Source organism: Rhipicephalus sanguineus, chromosome 5 (assembly GCF_013339695.2).
Source record: "Rhipicephalus sanguineus isolate Rsan-2018 chromosome 5, BIME_Rsan_1.4, whole genome shotgun sequence".
NCBI classification, from domain to species: domain Eukaryota; kingdom Metazoa; phylum Arthropoda; class Arachnida; order Ixodida; family Ixodidae; genus Rhipicephalus; species Rhipicephalus sanguineus.
Window position 1 is genome coordinate 49,311,841 of NC_051180.1, and position 17,218 is coordinate 49,329,058.

General features: G+C 49.4%; 2 protein-coding genes across 2 annotated transcripts in view; both read right to left on the reverse strand.

The window, feature by feature from the left end:
* LOC119393602 (uncharacterized) overlaps positions 1-3,400 on the reverse strand; it is a 38,413-nt gene extending 35,013 nt beyond the window's left edge. Inside the window, exons 1-2 of the mRNA XM_037660710.2 lie at positions 3,315-3,400; positions 550-2,099 (exon numbers count right to left, since the gene is read on the reverse strand). Coding sequence (XP_037516638.1) covers positions 550-2,007 — 1,458 coding nt within the window. The 5' untranslated portion in view covers positions 2,008-2,099; positions 3,315-3,400. The remainder of the gene's footprint in view (positions 1-549; positions 2,100-3,314) is intronic.
* Positions 3,401-11,002: 7,602 nt separating this feature from the next.
* Positions 11,003-11,518, reverse strand: LOC125758594 (uncharacterized). Its single transcript, XM_049415931.1, has one exon. The coding sequence runs from the start codon at positions 11,516-11,518 to the stop codon at positions 11,003-11,005; it is 516 nt and encodes a 171-aa protein (XP_049271888.1).
* Positions 11,519-17,218: the final 5,700 nt, after the last annotated feature.

Below are 17,218 nucleotides of genomic sequence, written 5' to 3' on the forward strand. Positions count from 1 at the left end.
GAAAACTAACACGAACGTAATCGATAGCAACATGTCGAGCATGCAAAAAAAATCGTTGTTGACCCAAATATCGCAGCATTTAAATTTGAGTGCGCTATTGCTGTCAATATCTGCAAAATATTGTTAAGTATGATATTGTGTTGACATTTTGAACACTGATGATAGCGCTATTTTATATTAACCGGTGCTAATAATGTTAATTGAATCATTTGTTTCATTCACTACGTTCTTTTAGTATCTACTTCATATACCAAACCGTAATGCACAAATCAGTATGCGTGTACAAACCAATATTTTGGAAAAGATCATAGGATCTGAGCTACAGCAAGCAGTGATGGCTAAACTTGAAGAAGCAAAGCAAATACTGCAGACAAGTGGCAGGAACTTCTGTACAGCATGTCACAATCTTCACAAGATGCGCTCAAAAAGATTTTCTTAATGCTGAACTATCAAGAAGAATATGGAGCGCTTGCGGCTGTAAAGAACTCTGTTATGGCAGCTCGTCAGCCTAAAGCACGACCTTGGCCATCTACTATCAGAGGCACTTACATCTTTAACTTTCTCGATGCTTGATGCATAGTCGAGGCTCTTCCTGTCCGAATCATCTGAGGCACAGCTGACTGCATCGGCCCTGCCAAAGTGGTCACACAGTGTAACGGTGGCATTGCCTGGAAGTGGAGGCAGTGCCCGCACGGCATATGGACTGGTCGCCTTCTCACTGCATCGGACCACCTCCTCTGGATAGGGATCCGTCTGGCTCGAACTGTTCCGCACCGATGGTGTGGCACTAGATCCCTTGCGGAAAACGTTCAGAAGCGCATTGGGTAGAGTGAACGAAAAACGCCTCTTTGATGATGATGCTCTTTCAACAGGCCGTGACACACTCTGACCTCTAGCACCCAAGCAAGAGCCCAGCGAATGCCGCAAGGACGCTTTTCCGATGGGCCCGGACAGCTCTTCAATGCCATCACAATTGCTGCGTGTACCGATTTCCTCCGAGCAACATCTCTCGGCGCGAGAGTTTTCTTTTCTCTTCTTGCTCTTAAGGTGCTTCTTCGACTCGACGGTGGTGGAACGTGATCTGCGGCAGTTGCTACACGAAGATGAGGATTTCTCTTCTTTAATCACATGCGTGTCTGTGTCCCTCGACGCTGCTGAGAATGGAATGGGACTGTTTGGGCTGCTGTAGGGCATCTGAGGCAGCAGCTCGCGGCCCTCTTCACTCGAGCCGAGTACCTGTGACGGCGTGCTCCCCGGACGGCTGATAATTTCGGGCCTTTCGAATGGAGCCCCAATCGAACAAGCCGAGTGGGCAGAATGCACAGAGTGGACGGATCCTACCGCAGCACAAGGCTTCAGTGCTTTCGGCTTCAGGACAAGCGTGTAGTTGGAAGGCTCATCCAAGGAGCAGCGTGACCTGGAGGCTTTTGTTGCCGAACCGTCGGTTCGACCCGACGCGGATGCTCGGCGGCTGCCTGCATCGGAAGGCGACGACTTTGCGATGGCACCGTGCGAGTCGCAGCAACACGTGGCTTCGAGACGGCAGCGCGGACTGGAGACCTGGCATGAGTCGAGAGACAAGCAAGCCATGTAGACACTCAGAGGCAATGCCCCTGCACTTTCCGTGGACGGCCAATCGGCAGACAAGGTCGAAGCTGCAGCACTTCCGGTGGCGCCACACTCTTCGACGCTCGAGGATGGTGGTCGGGCTGACGGCACCCTTGCTTCCCATACTCCGATGTTCTGATGGCCAGAAGGTGGGTGGAGGTCAACTTGAAAAATGACGGGGTGGCCGGAATGACGCGGTTGTTCGGTACTGCTCTCTTGGGCCTGGCCGCTGGCATGGCGTTCTTCCCGAGCGGGTGCATCACGGAAGTCGAGGCTTCCCGGGGAAGCCTGTTGGTCCATGTCACGCGGTGAGCTGTGCAGAAGGCAACCGACCAAGGCAGGCCATAGGTGAAGGGAGACTCGGTGTTCCTGTTGTTCACAGTGAGGCATCGTTGGCATGGCAACAGCTGCCTCCAGGCACAATAGCCGCTACCAATGGTGCCGCCATTGTCGGTGGCCTCGCTGATGAGTCCTCAGAAATTTGAGAGATCCTTTTTCAGGAACACAAAAAAAGAAATGTGTAAGAAGACTGTAACAATAAGTAGGAAACCACCACTTACACGAGAAAACAGTTCAAACCATCCACACTTTGAAGCAAAAGTACAGCACTCAAAAACTTAGCCGTGGTCAGCGGAACATTATAAAGTGTAGCAGTACGTACAGGTTTTTCATAGATAGCACACTACTGTACAGTCAGGCTTGTAAACTTACACGCATTTTATGAATACAGTACTGTAGGAAAGCCTAATCTGATGGCCACCTTTCCTTTACAAAATGAGAAAGCACATGCACACCGGCAGTACCGAAAGGCCCGATGAAAAGTTGGTTTGCGCCAACCACAATAAAGCTAAAAAAATATTTACTTTCGTGTTCTCGTTTTAACGTTTTAAACAAAAGTGAAGTTCAGGAACCAGCGACGAACCAACAATGGCGCACCTACTTCGTACTACTTTCAAACTTACGGTGACGTTCAAAATTCAATAAACGAAAGCAAGTGGCTCGTCAAATTTCTAGATACCACGAGATCTGCCTGACCTAGCTAACTTTAAGCAGTCGAGACGCCAAAGGCTGGAAAAGCGTGCGACGTATTGATCTTTGCGCGTAACTCTCACTGCAGTCAACTATTATTTTCAATATATTACGTGAAAAGTACTGGACATGTTTAAAACTGCTCAAATGAGTAGAGGGTACTACTTCCTAAAGCTCGGGGAAGTTCAAAGTTCGTAACCATAAGCGCGGGTTCCAAAATGGAAGACGTAAACACATCATCAGATCAGGTTTTTACATTACAACATAGCGTTATCAAATTTCACGAGCTACACAAGGAAAGCGCGCAAAAAAGCACCAGACAGCGGAAGGACGCAAGTTCTGAAAGTAAGAGCTAACGGTATTCATGGCATATTTATTACTTGGCCAAACATACACAAAGAATAAAAATCACCGTCTTTGAGGAACAATAAAGAAACTCTGGCTGTTCCTGTTCAACTGTACTCACCTCCAGGAACGCGGAATGAACAGAGGCACTCGTTTCAACGAGGAAGTGGTGCTCTACTGAGTTTACAAACAACTGAACACACGATTACGACACCGAAGGAATGCAGCTAACAAGCACGTTTCGCTTCATCCATAACAAATGAGACGGAATACATTTAAGCAGCTTGCTAAACGAGAATCAATCTCATAAGAGCGATCACAGGTGGACTGACCTGGTAAAGCCTCTTATTTGGAGACAACTAAACGACGACGACAAGGAAATTTACCACCCGCAAGAGGCAGCCATTGCGAAGTGAACTCATTGTTGCCGGATGGCCGGACCGCCGCACGATACAACCATGGATGGTGGAAAGGTGGAAAGACAGAGTTGGCGCCAAAATTTGAATGCTGTGTATCAGATCACATATGTGCACACAAGACATCGAAGAAAAACATCATCATTCAAACATCCTCAGACCACTTATATCACTGCTGCTAGACTTCAGAGAACAATGATGCTGAATGGACTCCAAATATTTGTAAATCTAGCCTGGCCTCGCCTCGCATTGCAGCGCAGAAAACTTTGCAACATTCTTAATATGGTAAAGTCGTTTAGTATTCATTGGGCCGACGAATATTACTAGACGAGGAAGCAAAGATTAGCACGTGCCCTCACTGTCTTACATCCTGCTGGTTCAAAGGATGAACCCCGGTGGGACGAATAATTAAAACAAACTCACAAAACACTGGGTCCTCGATCAGGGGCGTAGCCAGAAATCATGTTCGGCTTTTTACGAATGTTCGTGCGTGTCTGTATGTGTGCTGGGCGTGTATATATGGACACGCCCAGCAATTCAAATATTCAATTTATTTTCTTTAATTCGGAGCGGAGGGGCTGAACTACCCCCCCCCCCCTCCCCCATAGGCCTGCGTACGAGGGGGCAGGAGGGGCGGCCGCCAGAGGTGTAGGAAAAAAATATTTTTCGGTGGGGGGGGGGGGGGGGGAAGGAATGCAACTTCCTTGATCTGAAGTGGGGGCCGCGCAGGCCGGTGCCACCGCCTGGCTACGCAACTGGCGGCCGCCCCCCAAATCATCCAAAGGGGGGTGCCAATTCTCTCCCATACCTTTACTAAGTCGGCCCATTCACGTCATTTTCTACTGTGAGGAAAAGGGTTATGGCTACGCATACATTTTGACAATAGTGGCGACCAAGGACCCAGTAGCATAGGCAGAAATTTTTTCGGGGGGGGGGGGGGTCAACCCCCCCGAAATTTTTCAATTTTGCATATGTATATAAGCACGCACATACAAACGCACGCACGAACATACATTAAAGTATGGTTGACCCCCCCCCCCCCCCCCGAAAAAAATTCTGGCTACGACCCTGGCTGGCATGTCTAATATATATATATATATACCGGGTGTCCCAGCTATCTTTAGCCAAGGGTTAAAAAATACAATATTAGAGGCAGGCGAGTGAAATCAGTTGCAAATTGCTGACAGCCACCTTGCGCGCTACAGACAATTTTTTGTTTTGTAATTAACTAATTTGTTAATTAGGACGATTTTACTAATTTGCTAAATATTGACTTTAGGCAAGAAATCCTGCTTGCAAAGTTCGAGAGCGTCCTCAAAAACCCCAACTGCATTATTTGCGATAAAGAAAGTCTCACGTATACCATTTTTTCCGAGCTGCAAAGAAAGCCCGCGAAATACAAAAAGAACCACGTGACTAGCGCGCTCGCGCGCCGCGAGGATGCTGCCCTCAGCCGAGGTTTGAGCGAACGAAATCACCTGCGGCCGGGACTCGCCGGCTCCGTTGCAGCGGTAGGCCTTTAAGTGGGCGGTGGTTTCTTGGCCCGTTGCCAGCCAGCTGCGCGCGTGACGGTGCAGGTTGTAGCGAGCGCGGGCCAAGAAACCACCTTTAACTTATCGGCCTACCGCTGCAACGGAGACGGCGAGTCGCGCCGCAGCTGATTTCGTTCGCTCAAACCATCGCTGAGGGCAGCATCCTCGCGGTGCGCGAGCGCGCTAGTCACGTGGTTCTTTTTGTATTTCGCGGGCTTTCTTTGCAGCTCGGAAAAAATGGTATACGTGAGACTTTCTTTATCGCAAATGATGCGATTGGGGTTTTTGAGGACGCTCTCGAACTTTGCAAGCAGCATTTCTTGCCTAAAGTCAATATTTAGCAATTTAGTTAAATCGTCCTAATTAACAAATTAGTTAATTACAAAACAAAAAATTGCCTATAGTGCGCAAGGTGGCTGTCAGCAATTTGCAAGTAATTTCACTCGCCTGCCTCTAATATTGTATTTTTTAACCCTTGGCTAAAGATAGCTGGGACACCCTGTATATAAAGCAACGTGCGTCGTGCTCTCTCTTGTTCCCGTGTGTGTGTGTGTGTGTGTGTAGAAGCTCGAATAGCAATTTGTTAAAGGGGTGGTGCCATCATATTTCGAGGCTATAACATGCCTGTTGTGGGTTTCCTCTGTATGCAAGGGCATTCCACACGAAGGGTCGGACACTGCAAACGTATAGAACATATTTTAATTCACTTCCAAAGTGTACCTAAATGCCCATTCTCCCGATCGAAACCCATCGCTAGCGCGACAACACTGACGTATATCTGTAGGATGGTCAACAAAAGTTGTAGTGACGTCACACCAAGTCTGCTGCAGTAACGTGAGTGACCTCCGGACCTCCGCCACTTCCGCAACGTACGTACCGGCTGTAGTGAACTAGAATATATTCTAATTCACTATAGTACCTGCAAAGCATCGGTTGCTACATCACTCGCCGAGTTTCGATCGCTTCCTGGCTAAGTGCGTCACAACCTTGTGTGGTCACGTGACCACGCCTCCTACACTTCTACGTCACTGCCCAACCTCGGTGCCCAGAAACCGAAACCGAAAGTTGTCCACATCAAAAGGCGATATTACATTATTTAGCGAGAATACACAAATCATGCTGCGTGCATCATGCTTCCTGGAGCTATAGGAATCGCTTACAGCAAAGAATGCGCAAGCCACAAATTTAGTGGCACCACCCCTTTAACAATTCAAAAGTATATGCTTAACAGTGGCTAATTATAACAAAAGTTCAAAAGAAAACAAAAGCTGGCATACGCATGACCAAGCGCCGGTGGTACGTCCCGAGAGTCAAGGCGTCGAGCAGTCCCGCAGAGTGCTGGCGAGTCTTGCGTCAGTTGGGAGTGCAGAGCAGTTTTTTTCTCGGGAGTCTAGTTTCACAACCTATGCAAGTGGCTTCCTCAGTATACAATGACAATAAATGAGCGGAGATTAACCATTGTCACATACGTCCTTCCAAACTTCCGGTTGGGGGCCGCAGTTGTTGCTGCAAGCCGATGGTTTAAGACGATTGAGGGAGTTTTCTTTTGCCCCACTTTCGGTTCCGAGCCAACGTCGTCGCATCGTTTAGGTCGAAGCTATGTCCTGTGCAGGGGTGTGCATGGGTGCTGTTGCGACTTGGGTAGCGTGGCCAGTGTGGTGACGAGAGGGCATTGTGCCCGGCGCAGTCAGCAGGACAAATTGATGGAAGAAAATACTTCATGTACAAGCATTAGCGCACGCAGGATTTCTCTTGGGCGGGGGGGGGGGGGTTGAATTTCGGAGAAGATTACAGGAATGCAATGACAAATAACATATGTGATACAAATAACATATGTGATACATATGTGATGATAATAAATGTGATGATGATGATGATGATGATGATGATCTTTCGGCGTTTTGCAGAAAGATCTTGAAAAAACTTGAGAGGGCCAAGAAACCGTTCAATGAAGCAGTGCACGTAGAAAATAAACGTAGAAAAATTGTTACAACAAAGATGTCTTGCATGACTTGTTCTTGTAATTTTTTCAGCTCCATGTAGTGATAAGAGTACTGACAGGTCGGCCGGCAGGCGGTCGCGCAATGCTCTTTTTAAAAAAATGATTGCTCTGGTAGCACAAACAAATCGGACGCAAGAAAGGCACACGAGGACACCCGGCGCCGTGTGCCTTTCTTGTGTTCCATTTATTGTGTCGTGTGTCCGATAACCACAGTTGTAGATGATGACTCGCGCCCTAACTTCCTTGCTGACTATAATCGCTATCGCCAGGTATACATCACTTCTCACTGCGCGTGTGAGGGATTGGATGGAGACAAACTCATATTTCGTTATAAATGGAAAACTTGCATTCTTATATAAAGCGGAGAAAAGGCACGATACATTCAACGTTTGGACACACGTCCGCTCTCTAGTAGATCTTCTGAGCATCTGGTTAAACACGCAGGCACGCAGTCCGTCCCCTCCTGCCGATGTAACCGCACACCACCCCCACAAGCACAACACACGCGGAACGACGCACTGCTCCTCTTCAGTCAACACCGCCGTCAAAGGTTCAGTCAGTCAGTCAATGAACTTTATTATCCGTCAAAGGTTGCCCCGCCGAGGCTATGCCGGCGGAGGTAGCGCGGTCTCGATGCCGGCAGACGAGGAGTTATGATGCTTTCCTGGAAAGCGTCGACTGCGCACGTCACGCTCAACTAGTACGGATGGAGACAAAATAGAAATACAACAGCGCGTTGTTGGAAATGACGGCTTGAGCCGCGCGCGCAGTCTTGTCCATGCTGGCTGTCTAATCGTTCAGCTCAAGCGGGTACAAGGCTTGTACTGGTCGTCGAAGCTCCCTCTTGTTTGGTAGAAGTATTTAGCAGGCGCGTATTCGGCCGTCTCTTCCCGGGAAGGTTTTAGGGGCGAAGCTCCTTAAAGCGGCACCCGTTCGTCCATCGTAGTTGTCGTAGTCGTAGTGCGTAACCAGTCGTAACGCTAGTACCACATCTTGACCTCCAAGGTGGTGCCGGTGGGAGTTTTTTCCTGTGCGTTGTTGAACAATAAAAAATTCGCAGCGTGCGCGTTAACTAAAAGCCGAATTCTTCTGTCTCTCATTCCCCATTAGCAGCCATTGGCATGTTCCAGTAGGAAACGTTAGTAGAAGTAGAAGTGTAAGTGTTAGCTAAAAGCCGACTTCTTCTGTCTCTCATTCCCATTAGCAGCCATTGTTTACCTCCAAGGTAGTGCCTGGTGAGATTTCTCCTGTGCGTGATTAAACAATAAAAATTTTTGTTCAAAACGCCGTTGATTGATGAAATAAACCAACGAAAGACGCCAGATGTTTTCTAAAAGCAAAACGAAAGAACGCCAGATGTTTCTAAAGCAAAACGAAAAGACGCCAGCTGCTTAACGAAAGACGCCAGATGTTTTCTAAAGCAATGGTTTTCTAAACAATGAAAATTCACAGCGTACATGTAAAATTAAAGTCAGCTGCAAGTCGTCATAACTCATCGAACCTTTAGTATAAACGCGCCCGATCTCACGTTGGTGATGATGTACTAGGCAGAATTCACGGAAGATTCACGGTTTACCGATGAACCTCCGCAGCTTCGCCCACTCATCATCATTCACTCCGTGGATATAATGTGATTTTTTTAGAACACGGCACAGCTTGCACATCTGCCGAGGGGCTCTGTCTTCCCGAGCAGAACTATGTCTCCCTCATGGATGCTTCTTCCTGTTCCTGGTTTTGTTACATGCGCAGAACGCAGTTGCAGGAGATATTCGAGTCTCCAACGCCGCCAGAATGAGTCGACAAAAAGGGCGCTACGCTGCCTCCATCGTCGGCCCTGGGTACCTGCTGTTGATTTCAACCCCGTGGTCTCTCGTAGAGGAGGCAAGCTTGTTAATTTGCGGCCGACGAGAAATGGGCAGGTGTCCGAAGAGATGAAGGTCAAAGGACGAGAATTAACTGCAGCCTCTGCCTGGGTTAGAACTGTGGAGAGGCTGTCGTAGTCAAGGCAGCTTTTTCCGAAGGGTGGCCTTGACGGTTCTCACCATTCTTTCCCAAAAGCCACCCCACCATGCCGCTCTCTCGACAATGAATTTCCAACTGATATTATGGCCACTGAAGAAAGAACGGACCTCGCATCCCTTTATGGCTTGGAACATTTGGTTCAAGTCCCTTGAAGCTCGTTTAAATGTCAGAGCGTTGTCAGATAGCACAAGCTTGCAGATTCCTCTCCTCGATACAAATCTCTTGGACGCCATCAGAAATGACTTTGATGAAAGGTCTCTAACAAGCTCGAGGTACACGGCCCTTGTCGTCGCGCAAGTGAACAAAGCAATGTAAGCTTTGTGTTCGGAGCCGCTTTCTTTGTAGAATAGTGGCCCCGCAAAGTCGATACCGGTTGTTTCGAAAGGGCCAGCTTGGGTTACTCTGCAGGCAGGAAGCGGGGCGGCAGCTTTGCTAATTCTGACATAGAAGACAACGTCGAATGACCGATTTGATTGTTTTTCTTCCTCGAATGATCCAATAGCGTTCTCGAATAGAGGATAACGTGTCCGGCACTCCAGCATGCAGTAGGCGCTTGTGCTCCCAGGAAATCAGCAGGCGCGTGAAAGGATGAGACGGTGACAATATCACAGGATGCTTCGCTTCTTCTTCTTCTGTACTGTACTGCAGCCGCCCACCAACTCTCATTATACCATCACTGTCCAAGAACTGATTTAATGCCATCACTGGTGATGTCCGATCGAGAAGCCTAGAATCACGCAGTGCGCAAACGTTGTTTTCGAACGTTTCTGATTGGCAGGTTTTCTGCCAAAGCTTTTCCGCGTCGGCTATTTCCTCAGCAGTGAGCTCTCCCGTCAACTTCGACCGGCATCGACTGCTGTGAATGAAACGCCTGACCCACGCTGTTACGCGGAGCACTCTCGTCAAGGAGCTATAATCTTCCAAATTAATCACTGACTTCGGGCATGTTACTGCGACAGAGCTAAACACTTGGACCGCTCGCTCTTCTTCCATGCAAAGCCGGCTCGTACCGAGATCTGACTCTGAGACTGTATAGTGTCTAGTTCTACTTTTTCTAGCCACTCGGGGCCTGTCCACCAGTCCTTGCGTCCGACCAGCTCAGAAGGCAATATCCCACGGGTCAGCAAATCTGCGGGGTTCTCTTTGCCTGGGCAGTGTTTCCTTGCTGTTGGATCTGTCATTGTTTGAATTTCTTGAACGCGATTGGAAACGAAGGGTTTCCACCTCTGAGCGCAGCTCTTGATCCAACTGAGAGCGACGGCTGAATCTGTCCAACAGTGCACGGAAATGTCCTCAACGTTATGTTGTTTCGTCAGGTATAGCTCGTGAGTCGTGCGCCAATCAACGCTCCCATCAGTTTTAGCCGCGGTAATGACAGCCGCTTAAGTGGAGCGACTCTTGCCTTTGCCATCAACAGCACTACGGTGACCTCACCCTCCTGACTTCGCGCTTTGATGTAAGCTACTGCACCATATGCCATCGGGCTCGCGTCGGAAAATATGTGCAGCTCCGGTTTCGTGTCGGCACGTTTCAGGCCGCGAGCTAATGTCCTTGGAATGGTTATCTTCCGAAGTTGAGGAAGCTGCTGGCACCATTCGCTCTTGCACATCTGGAGGAATCATTTCGTCCCATGCTGTACCCCGTACCCAGAGGCTTTGAAACATTATATTTTCTGTAATCGTAGTGGGTGCGAGGAAACCAAATGGGTCGAAAATGCGTGCTGAGGCCTGTAACAGAAATCGCTTTGTGTCCTGCCTACTTGCCAAAAATGCAACCAGGGCGGACATCTCAAACACGAACTCATCTGTCGCAGGCCTCCATTCCACACCGAGAATCTTTGCTGGGGCCAACTCCGGCATAGCCGTTTGGGCTGTCTCAATCTCAGTAAGCAATGCCATTACGTCTTGATTATTCGATCGCCATTTCCTGAGATTCATGCCTCCCATCTCGAGTATAGCCTGCGCTTCCTTGGCAATCCTTGCATATCTGCTCTGCCCCTTCTACACTGTCAGCACCAGTTACAAAGTCGTCGACATACAGGTTGTCACTTAGGAGCTTAGCGGTGCGGGGTCGACACCTTTCAGATGATGACGCAAGGTAGCCGCGATGAGAAACGGGCTGCACGTAGCGCCAAATGGCACCCTTGTCATCATCCGGTATTCTTTGATTGGGGGTAGTATTTCGCCTTGCTTTGATGTACTTTGATACCACAGAAAGCGGAGAGCGTCACGCTCCTTCTCAGCCAGCTCGATTTGGAGGAAAGCCTTTTCTATGTCAGGCATTATGGCCACATTGTGCACTCGAAATCGAATCAGGATGTCTGACAAACTTGGATTTAGGTTGGGTCCTGCGTAGAGAACGTCGTTCAATGATAGCTTCCCTGCTGCTTTGGAGGACGCATCAAATACGACCCTCAACTTGGTTGTTTCGCTACCTGGCCGGACAACGCCTCGGTGCGGCATGTAATAAATGGGCCCCTGCGGGGGCTCACCCAGTTCTGGGGCTTCCTCAGCGTGTCCGGCATCAAGGTAGTTCCGGACTGCCTGATCATAGCTGCGGATCATTTCGTCATTTCGCAGTAGTTTCGCCGTGAGTGAGTGAAGCCTGTGGGATGCTGTCCTCTTGTTGTCTGTCAGCTGTGATGCGTTCTCTTTCCATGGAAGCCTCACTTCGTAACGACCGTTCTTCTGGACGATGGTGTCCTCAAATGCCCTAAGAACGTCGTCGTTTTCGGTGGTCAGCGGTGCGTCATCGACGATCCCAAGGTGTTCCAGTTCTCAGAATGACCTAAATTGACGAGAAATGTCATCTGGTTCTGTGTTCACGCTGACTCGCATCACGCCGACGCTTGTTAGGCACGCTGCGGCAGACGATGTGGTGTCTGTGCCCTGCAGTGCCCATCCAAACGCAGTTTCCACGGCCACGAGCTTCTCAGTGAGTCGCTTCACACTTCCTGTCGTGACGTCCCAGTAGTGATCTGCCCCAACAAGCAGCTCAACTCCAACTCCAGGATGGTAGCCATCAGGTACTGTGTCAGCAAGTTCGAGGCCTTGTTCCTGTGCGATGTTGGCAATGCGGTCGTCCGGTGGTGGCAGCAGGTCTCCGCTGATCTCGGGAATCTCCAGCGCTTCGATGCGGACTCTGGTGTTGTCGCGCCAGTTTCTTAGTCAGCATTCCACCCGACGACAACTTCTTTCCTCCAATGACCTCTGGCTTCCGAAGGCATAAATAGTCAGCCTCTCCTCTTCTATGACGCGGAGCTTTAGACTGCGGGAAACCTCCTCTTGTATGAACGTTCTTTGGCTGCCCCCGTCGAGAAGCATTCGCACTAAAACACTCTTATTTTGTCCTTCCGCAAGCACTCGTGCCGTCTGTAGAAGTACACGTGCCCTTCCTCGGTTTCATTCCACCTGTAGCGACGACTGGACTGTAGTACTTGTTGGTGCAACACCTTCGCCTGAGGGAGGCGGCGTTACTCTTTGGTTGAGCTCGCAGACACCCGTTGCGTGCCGTCCTGAGCACTTCGCGCACTTGAGCCACCTCGCCTGCACACGGCGGCACGGTGATTTCTTTTTGCGCACTTGTAACAGCGCCTCTCCTTTGACATCACCGCCCTTTTCTGGTCTATGGGAATGGGGTTGATACAGTCCGCCGCGGTATGTCCTTCTTCATCACAAAAGGCGCAATGCACCTCGCTTCCAGTCACTGTTAGAGCAGACGCCGACGGTGTTTGATGACGATCTCTTGTGAATTGAGCTTTCTGTTTTACAGCGGCGTCAGGCACCGGTCGTACTGCACGTTGTGCTCTCTCTCTGCTTTCTACTTCTGCCTTCAGGAAATTTAGGAACTCCTGAAGGTCGCCTTCAGGAACGGCTTCCGATGTTGTCTTTCTCCTGTTGTACTCGAGGCAAAGCTCACTCGGGATGCTTTTCCGAAGGATCGTCAGTAAAAGCACGCCGTATGTGCTCGAGGCCACACCCAATGCCTCGAGACTGCGGACACCCGTCTGGAGTTCATCGTAAAGAGTCCGCAGTCTCTCGGTGTCATGCAGATTGTGCACCGGGCGGACCGCAAGCAACCGCGCCATGTGCTCCTCAATGATGACCTCGTCCCTGCCGAATCTTTCGACCAATGTCTTCACAGCAATGTCATAATTTCGATCACTAAGTGGCAGTCCATCGACAGCGGCCGCGGCCTTTCCGGTTAGATAGCTAGTCAGATACTGGAACTTGTCGATGGTGTGAATCGCGGGATTCTTGTGAATCGTCGACTCGAACTGGTTCCAGAACCTAGTCCATGAGCGCAGATCTCCATGGAACTTGGCGATCTCCAGGTTCGGAAGCCTGATTGTTAATGACGGTAGCTGGAGAGTCGTCGCTACTGTGCTCTGAACAGCACCAAAATGTGCTACTTCTTTCGGATCATTGGTTCCTGATGAAGTGCTTGATCTTGTTTCACTCAAGGCTTCGTTTTTTAGGGCTCTTTTGATTTTCGTCTTCATAGTGGTGATTTTCTTATTGTAGTCAATGCATTCGGTCAGCGCGGCATCGAGTTTCTGTAGCTCAATCTTCTTCTCGATGGCGTCGTTGACTGCCTTTAGCTCATTTGCTTGCTCTACAAGGTTTTCCAAATGTTCTTCAAGCTCACCGATCGCTGTTGCTGGCGCTTGCAGCTGGTCGCTGCTCCCTCCGATGATGGCGTCGATGGCTTGTCGAAGGGTGGCTTGCTTCTTCTGCAGTCGTTCCATGGCGCTTTCGAGGTCAGCAAGCGAAGTAATCCCGGGTTTCGGCACCAGAAAATGTAGATGATTACTCGCGCCCTAACTTCCTTGCTGACTAATCGCTATCGCCAGGTATACATCACTTCTCACTGCGCGTGTGAGGGATTGAATTAAGACAAACTCACATTTCGTTATAAATGGAAAACTTGTATTCTTATATAAAGCAGAGAAAAGGCACGATACATTCAACGTTTGGACGCACGTCCGCTCTCTAGTAGATTTTCTGCGCGTCTGGTTAAACACGCAGGCACGCAGTCCGTCCCCTCCTGCCGACGTAACCGCACACCATCCCCACAAGCACAACACACGCGGAACGGCGCAATGCTCCTCTTCAGTCAACACCTCCTTCAAAGGTTGTCCCGCCGAGGCTGTGCCGGCGGAGGTGGCGCGGTCTGACGGTTTCAGACCCTCGATGCCGGCAGACGAGGAGTTATATAGCGCTTTCCTGGAAAGCGTCGACTGCGCACGTCACGCTCAACTAGTACGGATGGAGACAAAATAGAAATACAACAGCGCGTTGTTGGAAATGACGGCTTGGGCCGCTCGCGCAGTCTTTGCGGCGGGAGGGTCCGCGGAGCCCTTCGGTATTCTTAACAACGTTAATCAGGAAATGTCATACAAACAAGCCCCATTGGCAACTTTAGCATTTGAAAAACTCTGCAACTGAGAATTTTGTGAATAATGCGAGCAGAATATACTTCCTTCGAGCATCGCCAAACTACAAATCTGAAAGTGCATCGTAAATATTGATTATAAACTTTGTGGCATTGATTATAAACAGTATGCACAGCTCAGTGCAGCACGCGTACAGTACAATTCTCAGGTCACGGATAAACTGCACTGTAGCCACGCTTACCGATTTGTCATGTCATTCGGGTGCACAGGTTGGGCGACTGAAGTACCCTCTGATAAGTGACTGATCGAGTGACGCATCTGAAGGCGATATGTGCTGAGTCATCGGTTCCTTTATGGCCGTAATCGGGCATTCCGGTGTTGCTGCTTCTCTTGAATTGGAACACGGAATCTTTGTCGGGAAGTAGGTGAGGATCGTGTTCGACTGGCGCTTCAGCGAGATGCCTGTGGTGTGGTAGCTCACTGTCGACGTAGACTCGCGCAGCACACTCTAAGAAAAAAAAGAGTCAAAAGAGGGTCATGGAACCGTGACTCTCTTCGGGCGTCCATGTGACCCCTTTTGGAAGGTACAGGCAGAGAAAAAGAGTTAACATTTTGCAAGGAGTCACTGGACGCTCCTGAAGCGCGTTTCGAATGGCTTCCGTCATGAAAGAGCCGCCGTATTCGCAATGCCCACGAACTATAGGTGGCGCGCCGTGCTTTTCAAGATGGCGCCAGGAGGAGGGTCAACCCGTTTGTTAGCATAGGAACAGATAGGACGTGCGGACGTACGGACCATGCCACTTTTACCGGATGAAGTCATGAGCTGCGCTGAAATGGATATGAGACTAAAATACTTTCCCAAACCATGGAAAGTGCTAAGTACTTGCCACCTAATTATTTGCTGCGAAGTGAAAGGTTATATTTCAGCTCCGTTACCGTGCATAACGATGCTTTGCGAAATCCTGTGAGTGCTACATAAACCTGTATGAACTAGAATTGACGTATGAGCTGAACGGCACTCCGAGGTAGTACGTACCGAGCCTGCCTGACGGATTTGCCGCAGTAGTAGGCCGCCAGCGAGTAGCCCCATCGCTGCTGCGCGTGATGATGGCTTGCAAACATAAAAGTGTTCTGCGATAATACCCCTTCGTCATTACTTGCGCAGTCGGAAACGCGGAGTTACGTCTTCAACGGAACACAAGCATTTAACATGCCATTCAGTAGCGCTTGTGTCACAGCCATGCTGAGACTCTAGCCATGTGTACTTCACTCGCATGTTTCAGGTTCGATCAGCACGATCGAAACATGAATATCGAAAAGAATGCACACGTATATGCTTTTCGCAACGTCGAAGAAGTTCGCCGAGAGGCGTGGATTATGGCCGTGACTGCACGCTCCATCGCTCTAACCATTTCGCTTCGCTGGTAGAGCTCGAGCGTGTTGGCGGCATGCGGCGCTTCATAATATCCACAATAATTGTGATACATGCAATGCACCAGAGGAACTATGCTTTTATTTTGATCTCGCTCAAGGATATTATAGATTAAATACAATCAAAGTGACTTACGAGTTACGAGCGTGAAAGAACATTAACGCACGAGGGGACGTGAAGTGCAACTCGCTCGTCGTGAGTTAGCAGCTGGTGGTTCATCGTCGCTATCACTCTCGGTGCTTTCACAGTCTTCTACGTCCAGTGAAAAATCCTCGCCGTCAAGACGGTTCCTTTCAACATCACTGCTGAAAGCAATCTGAAGAATTTCCTCCGCCGAACGACTTCGACCACTCCGCGTCACCACGCTTACAATCAGAAAAACGTCTGGGCGCGGAGAACGTTTTGGGTTTTGCTCTCAGACCGGTCAACAAGCAAATCGCTTGCAGTGTGCTGCCACCTATCAACAAACGTACAAAAACAAGCGGCGCAGCGGTGGCTATGAAACCCAACACACTGGCGAAGGACGGCGTGGATGGAAAGCGTTCGCTCCACGAAAGGCGTCGAGCTGACGCGTCCTCGAATGATTGAAACGTCGCTCGCACGATTCGTAACAGCGCTTTGCTGACAAAGGATAGAGGCCCTATTTTAATGTATCGCCAACTTGAGATCGCTCAGTTATACATGAGCACATCGCGAGCCCGCGCGACCTCCGTCCCGCGTACAGTGTCATGGGACTCATGCACTACAAGAAACACTGACCTGATTAAGAGACATGAAGTACGCTCAGCTTTCAAAAACCTTAACCTATTCGCAAAATAAAATCCCGACCAGCTCCCATAATACACTATCAATATTCTTTTCTAATATCTCTTAACCTTGCATGTATATATGTGCACATACCGGTAGATATTATTCTCTTAAGATGTTCTCATTTTCTAGTGAATCCGAACCACGGTTTCCTTCCCCCCTTTCCGCGCTCCAAAGGCCGCTTCTGGCCAGCATTGTCACAGCCCTCGTCTTCTCAGGAAGTTCTACGAGTCTTATTCCGATTGTTCCCCCCCGGCCGCCCCTCGTTCCTTTCAACTTTTTTTTTCTTCTTTTTTCCCCTCTTAGTTGACGGGCGCCCAATTTTTGGAAGCCACGGACGACACTGGATGCATATGCCAGCCGATTACTTCACCCATTAAGCAGGAGCTTGCTTTTCAGGCAACCCTTTCAATATCACTTAAAGTAGGCAGGCGGAATTTTAAACGTACGCCGCCCGAGTACCTTTTTTTTTACGTTTGTAGCTGCCTTCCCCACCACCTTCTGCAGCTCCTTGGCGGACATTTAAACGTAAGCCGCCCGGTTTTTCTCCCCGCCTGTAGTTTCCTTCCTCACCACCTTCTGCAGCTCTTTGTGACGGCTGCACTCGCCCTCTCGCTTGGTTGTACCCCC